Source organism: Melanerpes formicivorus, unplaced genomic scaffold, assembly GCF_026170545.1.
Source record: "Melanerpes formicivorus ecotype bairdi unplaced genomic scaffold, bMelFor1.0.p_v2 SCAF_8, whole genome shotgun sequence".
Classification (NCBI taxonomy): domain Eukaryota; kingdom Metazoa; phylum Chordata; class Aves; order Piciformes; family Picidae; genus Melanerpes; species Melanerpes formicivorus.
Window position 1 is genome coordinate 18,569,484 of NW_027142360.1, and position 10,494 is coordinate 18,579,977.

The 10,494-nt window shown below is 43.3% G+C and overlaps 1 protein-coding gene across 1 annotated transcript; it reads left to right on the forward strand.

Moving 5' to 3' along the window:
* The first annotated feature begins 512 nt into the window (after positions 1-512).
* On the forward strand, positions 513-9,104 carry RASD2 (RASD family member 2). The gene is made up of 3 exons (XM_068141696.1): positions 513-1,190; positions 5,100-5,379; positions 6,870-9,104. The coding sequence occupies exons 2-3, from the start codon at positions 5,109-5,111 to the stop codon at positions 7,397-7,399; spliced, it is 801 nt and encodes a 266-aa protein (XP_067997797.1). The 5' UTR covers positions 513-1,190; positions 5,100-5,108; the 3' UTR covers positions 7,400-9,104.
* The last annotated feature ends 1,390 nt before the right edge of the window (positions 9,105-10,494 follow it).

Genomic DNA, 10,494 nt, shown 5'->3' on the forward strand with positions numbered 1-10,494 from the left:
AGCTTGACTTTTTTATGTACATTTGCATCACCCAGGTATGATTTAATTTTTCATGTATTTAAATATTAATGAAAGGACAACAAATCAAATCAAGCAGGAAACATAATACATCATCTGTGAGTTGGAGGGAACAAGAGAAAGTATTCCCTACAGCAGAATAATTACAGGAAAGCCCCCTTTGGGAAGGGGAATCAATCTGGTTCTATCTAGCAAAAAAAGATGGTCATGGAAGTATAGATCCTTCAGAGAGAGCTTAGGAATCCATAGCTTGCAAAGTAAGTGAAGTCTTTGTGTCTCTCACACACATACACAAGCTCATTCTTCACACATACATACATCGAGGTCTCTGGTGGAAAGGCAGGGAATGTGCAGTCTGCAATGCCTAGGAACTTTCTCTTTAGAGGGGGAAAAAAAAGAAAAGATTTTTTTTTTCAATAGGCAGAAAATCCCACCCCCTCAGCAGCCCTCCTTCCCTCTGTGTCTGACACTGACTTCAAGGGAGGAGTTGAGCCAATTATCTGTGAGTCCTACAGAAGGAAAATCTGCAATTTGCCAGTAGTTGTGAGAGCGAGAAAGGCAGGGAGGGAAGAAGAAATACTTGACTGACAAATGTAAGGAAAAGACCCTTCTGCCTTAGAGTATTTTAAAGCAAATCTCAGACCAGAAGAAAAGAAGCTTTTGGAAGCCTGTGCCAGGCAAGACCCAGGGAAGCGTAGGTTCATCACAGAGAACTTCACTGATTTGTCCCCACAGGGGCTGAGGCGGAGTAGAGGCAGGGTGGGCCAGCCGGATGCACCCCGGACCCTGCACGACTAGGTGTCGCTCCAGAGACCCCCTCCCCCTGCCAAGTGCAACTTGCAAGAGAAGCTAGTGGGAGTGGGAGAGATTCTGCCTCTGCTTCTTTCCAGCTGAGGCTGTGAGCGGAAGAGCTCATCTCTCCAAAGGGAAAAGCTGTCACTGGTTCTGATCCAGTACTTACCATCCATGGGGGAACTCCCTCTGGAGCCCTGCAGTCCTTCCCAGTCCTGTTAAGTTCCCAGGAAATACTGGTGAAGCACTGAGCCCAGAGCAAGCAACGTGGGATCCACAAAACAACAGCCCTTTACAGCAGCAGCAGCCACCTCTGATTGAAATTATCAGCTTCAACAGACTGCATCAAGACCCAGGACTGCTCCTCCAAGGAAAGAGAGGTAAGACAGTAGCTTGGAGTTTGGGGTGAAACAAACATCCCACAGGAGAGATTTTGGTGTTCATGAAAACTGTGGGGATCCTAGCAGTGATTTAAAAATGGCAGGTCTGTTATGTACAGTACAGTTTGTGTTTGCCTGTGTCCCTTTTAGCTGGATGCAGTGAATTACCTTGGGATGACAGATAGAGACACAAACAGTAGATGAAGACTGCGAAGTGCAAGAGAGGCAGTTCATATGTCTGTTCATGGATGGGGAGTGGTATGAAGGATACTCTCAGTTGTGAGGATGGAAAACTAAAGTGTAAGATGTCTAGGAAGGTTGAATGAAGAATGCCTTCCTTAGGAATCTCTCTCCAGATACTCAGGATCAAATCTGTCAGCACCTCACTGAAATTCTAACACGCACGCTTCAAGAGCGTGCAAAAGCAGGTGCATTGACATTCACTCCAATGTCTAGCTATGAAACAAGCAGTGGTGGTTAGGTATAAGATAATACAAAGAGTTAAAAGAAATGAGGTTTAATGTTGAGTTTGGGCAGCTGTTTCAGCTCTCTCTGGGAGTAGGAGCCTTTCCCTTTATTAAGTGAAAATAGCACTCATTGCCTACATTTGTGTGGCATTTTTAGATCCCTGTGCTGTACTAATGTAAAGTTTCTAGCATCGAGTTGGTGCATAAAGCAGAAGGTACCATGGGGAATTCATCTATGCTTAAGCATTTAATAAACTGGGAGGAAAAGATGTAGATTATAGCCAGCTGGAGGTTGGTTGTCTCCTCATTCTCTTCTGATTGATTTTGCTTTATTTAGTACATGAACATGTGGTCTCTCTCTGTTTCCTTTCTTCTGTCTTTAATCTTTTTCAGTGTATGAGTCCCTGTGCTCCCCCACACCCCTGGGTGTGAAAGCTGAAGTTTCATTCCTTTTCTGAGGGGGAAATAAGACAGGTTATATTGAACTAGAGAAAAACTGGAGTCAGGGGATAAGAATAAAGAGCAGGAAACACAAATGTAAGCTCCTGGTTCAATGGCACGCTCTGAGTCAGATTTACAGCAGAGGCGATGAGATGGGTAGCAACTCTATAAATCACAGTACTGAAAAGCATCTTTTGACTTCATGTGAAATGAAATGCAGTCAGGAGAACACAAAAGCCCTCTTGAATCAATGCCTTGACAGGCATTGGAACAAGAACATCATGGAACAACTATCTAATACATTAAAATCTTCATATCCTCAAACCTCCTCTTCCTCTTTATCACACCTCTGACCTTGAGGCAAAGCATCCTTAAATAAGTGTGCATCTGCACATAGGATTTTTCCCTTGATGGGATGGAGACAGTATGATTTAAGGACCAGAGATGCAGGAATGAGGAAAGGTGAGGAGTTTGAAAGGTAGGAGTCCCAGAGTCCATTCACACTTCCCATTTGTTGACCTCAGGATGTCACTCATCTTCCCTGTTCTTTACTCTCCCTATCTGCGGGAAGTTGTGGTGGCAATTCCTTCTCTAAGCTGTTCAGTGCATTGAGGTCCAGAGTAGTGGAATTCATTTCAGGGTGGAGGAGAGAAGTGCCAAAAGGTGCAAAAATCGCCTTCCAAGCAGCTGCAGTGCCACAGGCCACCTCCTTTGCTGTATGATAGGAGATTCTCTAGTCACCAGCATCTCAGTAGTTACCTGTCAGTCAGCCATGCAATCCCCAGGAGTCTGACTTGTAAAGCTGCTGGCCAAGTCCCCCAGCATGCACATTCTGGATGGGACATAGAAGGCATTTGGTTGAAAAGCTTAACTGCACTCACTTTCAAATGCTGCCACACCAAGCTGTACAAAACTGACCTTCAGCAGGTATGAACCAGCATAGTCTGCTTGTCCTCGTGCAGCTACACTGGTCCATCCCAGTCTGAAGGGCTGACTCATTTCTAAATACTGAACCTGGGCTGCAGAGAAGTTTGTAGTTTTTCTCATAAAATCTATTTCCCTGGTTTTCCCTGGTTTTTGTCAGCTAAATAAAGCCTGAGAAGGTGAAAGCTAACATCCCAAAGCAGCTCTGTCACCATTTGTCTGCCTGTGGATGCAAGACAGTATTGATTAGCTATGTGAGAAAGGGCTAATGCAGGATACATGGCAATGTTGGATTAGAGATTGCATTTGGTGTTTCTGCACTGTTGGAGGTTGGTCCTAGTCTAAATAAAACACAAAGTTCTGTTCAAATAGCAGGTGTGCTTCTTGCTGTCATTCCCACCACAGCAGTCCCAACAGTACCCAATACTCTGCATGTGTATGTCCATCCAAATTTATGTTCTGGCATTTCTCTCTGGCTCTAACAGCTCACTGTCCTGCCCACTGAATATAATTCAGAGCTTGAGATATTCTTGAGGAAAGCATTGCATTTTGTAGTGTGCTTTAGATAGGGCTGAATGTGCTGTTGGCATGCAGCAAATGCAGGAATAGTAATAAACAGTAATGTTTTGCTGTTGTCTTGGGCTATATCATGGTGCTTCTAATGATGCTGTATCAGAATTCCAGGGAGTCCTTTATTTAGTGGTGGCCATATCTTCAGAGCTGCTTTGGTGCTTAGCATATGTTAAACAAAGTAAAAGATTTCAAGCTTTTGACTGAGATAAATATCAGCAGCATAAAAACTTGGGAGATAAAATTCACTCAAAGGAGTGAGAGATAAAATTCTCTTGAGGGAAAGATAGGAATCCAGATCTGGACCCAGACACAGTCTTTCAGTGTACATAAAGTACTTGCATTGTAATATGAAATAAACAGCACCTAAGTTAAATAAACAGCACAGTGGGAACCTGATTATTCTTTAATAAGATCCTAGTAACCAAAATAAACTCTGCCAAAGATGTGCCTTCTTTGCTTTAACAATTAACTTCCCTCATACAGGGGTTAGATTTTTCCTCTCAGCACACAATTCACTTGAACTGGCACAAGAAAAATGTCTGAGCAACGCTCTTTGTTTTCCATCAAAGTTTTCTGCACCCAAGTGCTATATCAAAATGTGATCTCCAAGGTTATAAGATTGATTTTAGTTGTCAGAGGGTGGAAATCTTGCCTAGTAGCTATTTAAGGTGGCCGTCCTTCATCTTGTTCTTAGCACCCACAAAAGACTGTGGTATCCAGAACACGTGCGTGTATAAAGACTGAAACTCCTACAAAATCTGCATTCCCGCCATTCCATCTATTGTAATCCTGATAGTTTGTTGACAGAGAGAGTTCCCACACCACCAGCCCAAACAGCAAGATTAAAATCTGGTTTCTAAAAGGCCAGTGAAGGCTGTTGTGTGGCCCAAACTCCCTGAATCAGCAAGGAAGGCTGTATGGGACCAGCTATTTAAAGCTGCTGAGATGTCTAGCTTCTGCTGATGTCAATCATGATTCTTGCTTCTGTCTGACTTTTGGCTAATCTCAGACAATCTGTGTTATTTGGGAAATCAAATGAAGTAATCTAGGCCCTACTGGTAGCTACAGCGGGTGCAACACGTTGGGAAATCTGACCTCTGTGTTTATGTATCTAAATGAGAACCAAGCTCTGCTGAACAAATCTGGTAATATCCAAGTGACGCAGATGGTGGAAAGGAACTAAGTCTCTAAGTTGAGCACAGCCAATAAACTGAGCCCTCAATGTTAAATAAAACAGCAAATTACAATCCAAGCCCATCCTGTTTTCAGTCCTCAGGCCTTCATTTTTATAGGACTTTAAGATCAACAAAAACAAAACCATAATAATATCAACAACATGAGACTGAAAAAGGGAAGCATTTCCAACTAAAATATTTCTGTATGGAGCGTTCATCTATTAATCAGGGCTACGCTCCAGAGCACAAGCTCATAGTAAGGAGCTGCCTTGCTCTATCGTCCCTTTCGTTTCTGGTCTTTCCTCCAACTCTGCTATTTCCTCTTTCAGGATCAAGCAATGATGAAGACTATGTCTGGTGGGAACTGCAACCTGAATGTGCCAGCCAAGAACTCATACCGCATGGTAGTGCTGGGAGCCTCCAGAGTGGGCAAAAGCTCCATCGTCTCCCGTTTCCTCAACGGCCGCTTTGAGGACCAGTACACGCCCACCATTGAGGACTTTCATCGCAAAGTCTACAACATCAGGGGAGACATGTATCAGCTGGACATCCTTGACACCTCTGGGAATCATCCTTTTCCTGCTATGAGGAGGCTTTCTATCCTGACAGGTGAGAAACTGGGGGGGAAGTCTGCAGGTGGGGAACAGTGATCATAAGAACAGTCGTTAGCCTGGAAACTGTAGCCTGGAGATGACTATTTCTCAGGAGGCAGCTAACAAAATTGCTCGATTTTGTGGCAAGATGCACTTCTCTAGAGAGATATTCCCTGGCTAGGATGCTCCAGGCACTATTGGAAGCACATTAGCTGCAAAGAAGTCCACTGGGTGAAAGTCTGAAATTGAGATTTCTCTGTAGTCTATTTCCCTCCTACCTTCCCTTCCCGCTCCGTACTTTTTATCGCAGTCACAAATAAATGGCTGAATAAAACCTCACAGGCATGAAACGCATCAAGAGACAAAATAATGATGTTGTTACGAGACCCAAGCAGTGACAAACACATGTAAAAGGCACAGGAAGGGAATTCCACATGAGAAAATCTTAAAGATTATTTTCTTTCCTAACATTTCCAGCCTGATGCCCTTGGTTTAACATTCTGAGGATAGTTCTACTTTTGCCCTTTCTTCTCAGTCTATCGTTTATCAAAGGGGGGGCGGGGGAAGAAAATGGTGGGCTCATCTTGTACATTCTCCTTGTCAAGCTGTTCCTGTTGTGAGCTAAGATGTAACCTTCAGTTGTGGAAGTGGAGATATATTCAGCCACAATTCACAACAAACTTACTTCCTGTATTTGCTATGTAACCTTCTAGTTAGCCAGTGAAACGTGACATTCACATCTGACTAGGCTGGCATCCACGCTTAGCAAGGTCCTAGGGCCAGTTTCTTGGATGTGGATGTGAGCTTTTGTCCTTGGAAGAACTGTTAGCATGTTCCACGTGGATGTCATGCAATGGGCAATGATTTGCTATTTTATATTTGCAAAAGGAATTGTAAGTCAGGAAATGTCAAAAGGAAATGCCAGGGGATCTGTGTCATTTTTGTATGTCTTTTTTTTCCCATGATCAGATTCTCTTGAGCAAATTACATGACAGCAGAGCACTGCACAATGGGGAACCTCTCCTTCCTGACTTAGGTGTTGAGGACTGACTAACTGTAAAGCTTCAGTTCAGGTGTTGTTTTTTTGTATTGTGTAACCAAAAGGCCAAGGCTGAGTGGCTCTCCACTCTTCCTGGGGTCAGAACAGGCTGTGTTTTGCACAGAGATATTAATGCAAGGAAGACAAAAGAAAAGAAAAGCAGCAGAGCTGAGACAGAAACAGGTTTACAAATGAGAGTAAAATGGGCCTTAACTTTTAAGTCCAGCACAACCTCAGAACACAATTCAGCGTCATTGCCAAGTCTTTTCCATGGCACCACAGAAAGGCGTGGGAAGTTGAATTATCAGGAGTGGAGGTAAAGTATGGCTGAGTGAATAGATTCAAAAGGACCAAGCTAAAACTATGGGGAGAAGATGGCAAATAAAACTATTGATTTTTTTAACATTAGCTCCTCTGACACAGGCTGTGACCAGCAAGGCTTTACAGTAGCTTTTTTTTAATTGCAGGGGATGTTTTCATTCTGGTGTTCAGCCTGGACAACAGAGAATCTTTTGATGAAGTCAAGAGGCTCCAGAAACAGATCCTTGAGGTCAAATCCTGCCTGAAGAACAAGACCAAGGAATCTGCTGACCTCCCTATGGTGATCTGTGGCAACAAAAATGACCACAGTGAAGTCTTCCGCAAGGTACGCTCAGATGAGGGTGAGGACCTGGTCTCCAGTGATGAAAACTGTGCTTACTTTGAAGTTTCAGCCAAGAAGAACACCAATGTGGATGAGATGTTCTATGTCCTCTTCAGCATGGCCAAGCTACCTCATGAAATGAGCCCTTCCCTCCACAGGAAAATCTCCATCCAGTACGGTGACACTTTCCAACAGAAATCCTTCCGGATGCGGCGCGTCAAGGACATGGATGCCTACGGCATGATCTCCCCCTTTGCTCGTCGGCCAAGTGTCAACAGTGACCTGAAGTACATCAAATCAAAAGTTCTCAGGGAAGGTCAGTCTAGAGAGAGGGAAAAATGCACGATCCAGTGAAGGGGGCTCACACTTCTATCTGAAGTCATCCTCCACATGCAGTGCCTTAAAGAAAAGTCGTCTGGGAAGCGCGGAATGGGCTCGTGGGGTTCACTGAGAAAGGACAACTCTTCCTGTGGTTTCTGCTGACTCATGAATATAAATAATATTGTCCTTGTAAATGACTGGGAAAAATCATATCCCTGAGCTATGAGTGCATTTCTGTCTCTGTAGTGTGGTTCCTCTTCTTTCCCCTTGTTTAACGACCTGAGGAGTAAAGGTATTTCGAGCTCATCCTTATCAAGGAAGGTCAAAAATGTACAGAAGGCATTAACAGTTGCCAAGCATGCAGCTGTTGCTGAGAGGAGGTTACATCTGTGTGTCTGTGTGCATGCATGTGTGGAGCACTACTTTTAACAAAATGAGACTTGCATTTCAATTGGAGCAGTCTTAACTGAGGTTTCCCAGATTGGGAGTGGACTATACATGGACACATGACTCTAACTCACTTCTGAGAGGACCTGCATCAAGCAGACCTTGATTATCTTTGTTTGTTTGCTGGGATGGTTATAATTTCTCCTTAGCATGAATGTCGTTTTGTATTATAGATTTTATTTGGGATTTGGGTGTTTTTTATTGTTGGGGGGTGGGTTCTTAGCAAAGATGACAAGTGTGATTGGTATCAAAACAGTGTCTACTTCCTAGCAGTGAAAGGTGTTTTTTAATTGTATAATTATATAATATGTGCATTGATTGAGAGTGAAATTGTTCTGCCAAAAGCTAATACATTTGACTGCTTTGCAAGCCTCATGTGATATTGTTTCTCAAAGCAGTCACACTGACTCTGAATACTGTAGTACAAATGCCGCCCTTTGTCTCGCTGGCCACTGGGGCAATGGTTCCTTTCCTCTACCTGGATCAGCCAAGGCTGACCAGATATATATGTAGGCTCAGACAAGGCTGAGTTTTCCTTTAAAATTAAGAACCAAAAAGACATAGGGCCAGCTCCATCGGTTCTCCTGTCAACATGCCTTCAGTCATTTTGTTCGTAGTTTTCCCTGTTGTCTGATAAAGGTTTTCTTGACAGAAACCTTTGCACTGCAGAAGTTCTTCAGAACAGAAGCTTTGTGCTGGCTCTCCAAACAGGGCTGAAATTGCTGGACAGATAGATCTGGGGCTGTCCATTCAGCTCTACCCTTTCTCAGACCAGTCCAGGCTTCCTTGTCTTCAGCTCTTTCCCTGTTCTGCTTCTGGTTTTGTTGTTTGATGTGCTCCTGTATTTCCCCAAAGCTCAATATATTCTCTCAGATGCGAGCTTGCCACTTGCTGAGCAGAATGAGATGTGTATCACATAACTGTGGGCAAAGCATGTCCCCTAGATTACACAACAGTATCTGTGTTATATATACCTCAGAACAGTCTTCATGTATCTCATGTCCCCCTTCCCCTCAAATTCTGTTCGTGGTTGTATCTGCCTTGCTGTGTCCTGGGCAGAGCTGTGTGCTAGCTTATACTATAATTTGACAGGAAACTAAGAATGATGGTTGTCTGTAAAAATTAGCCTCTGGGACTCAAAATCCCATATTCATTTATCAGTTCCATCTTTCATTGGTACTGTATATTGACTGGTAAAACACACTGTTCTTTTACTCCTGTTGCCAGGGCAGCACCTTTCAGACCACATCCCCCTCCCTATCTATAAATATGTACATGATTTATGATTAAACCTGGTTTATTTATTATCTGTGTCCTGATTGTTTTTACTTTCTCCAGAAATAACAGGAAAAAATTTTTTGTGGTGTAGTTGCAGCTAGGCAAGTAAGTTGTAGGTTGAGAACCCTGATGAGGTATCTAATAAGTTCTGGAAGAGCCTTTTATGACCTCCAGGCACCAATGACTGCACATTTGTCTGCTTGGTACAGAACCATGTCTGTTTATACACAGTTCTATTTATCTGTCTGTCTTTCTATCTATCATCTAATCTATCCAATCTACCTACGTCTACCTACCTATCTTTTTTTGAACATTAGCTTATATATAGAAGCCTCATAAGCAAAAGCAGACAGTTCCTCTTCCCCATGCTGCCTCAAACACAACAGAACAGCAACTCTGTCCTCTGAGCACAGAGCAAACATTCTTGTGGTCTCTGCAGAGACATCACTGCTGCTCTCAGCAGTCTCTCCATCTTAACATTTGCTTCATCTCATCAGCTGCATGAGTGTTGGCCCCACTGAGCACATGTTCACCTCTGCAGATTCTCCACTGAAGTGCATGACTACTGAATGTAATCTGATCAGGTTCTGGGACTCTTATGCCACTGGCCATTGGCTGGGTGAAGGGGCTTCAGGAAGCCAAAGGAGAACTCTTTGCACTATATGCCATGTGCTGCCTTTCTAAGCCTGTGCCCCCTCTTCTTGGCCTGCTGGATAAAGATGAATTTTAAAAGACCTTTCATAATCATCAGTCTACTGCCTTTGTCTTACTACACTAACCTTCTTACAATTATTTTCCTTACTGTCATTCCACCCTTACTAAGGCACCAGCTTTCCTCATCCTTCCATGTTTTCCCATTCCTGCCTGCTCCACCGTGGACAAGAAGCAACAGGGCACAGAAAAACAACTTTGCCAGTGACAATGCTGTAAGAGTAGGGGAAGCTGAAGACAAAGGAAAAGGTGTTCACAGAAGTGTGCTGGATTGTATGAGCCTCAGATTCACAGTCCAGCTTCACCTGCCAATGCTCAGAGTGAGAAGCATCTAAGAAAATGGCTGGGAATGAAGGTGAAGCAGGATTACTGTCACCCATAGAAACAAATGGCAATAAGCAAGTAATCTTATTAAAGCAATCCTAGTCCTCTCTCTGCATTTTGTTACTGATGGTAATTGCTTTTGAAGTTAGATTATCATGCTCCTGGGGATATTTTTTTTCCTTTTTGTTTTTATTTTATCATTACAGTCATTCTACTAATATTCATATATTATTTGGCCTCTAGAAGTGCTTACAGCCCCTAAACAAGACAGTATGTAGCAGTTGTTTATTCACAGTTAGCAGCCATTCTGTTCTGTGGAAAGGGCTGGACTGGAAAACAGTGAGCAAGACAACCTGCCTGCACAGGAG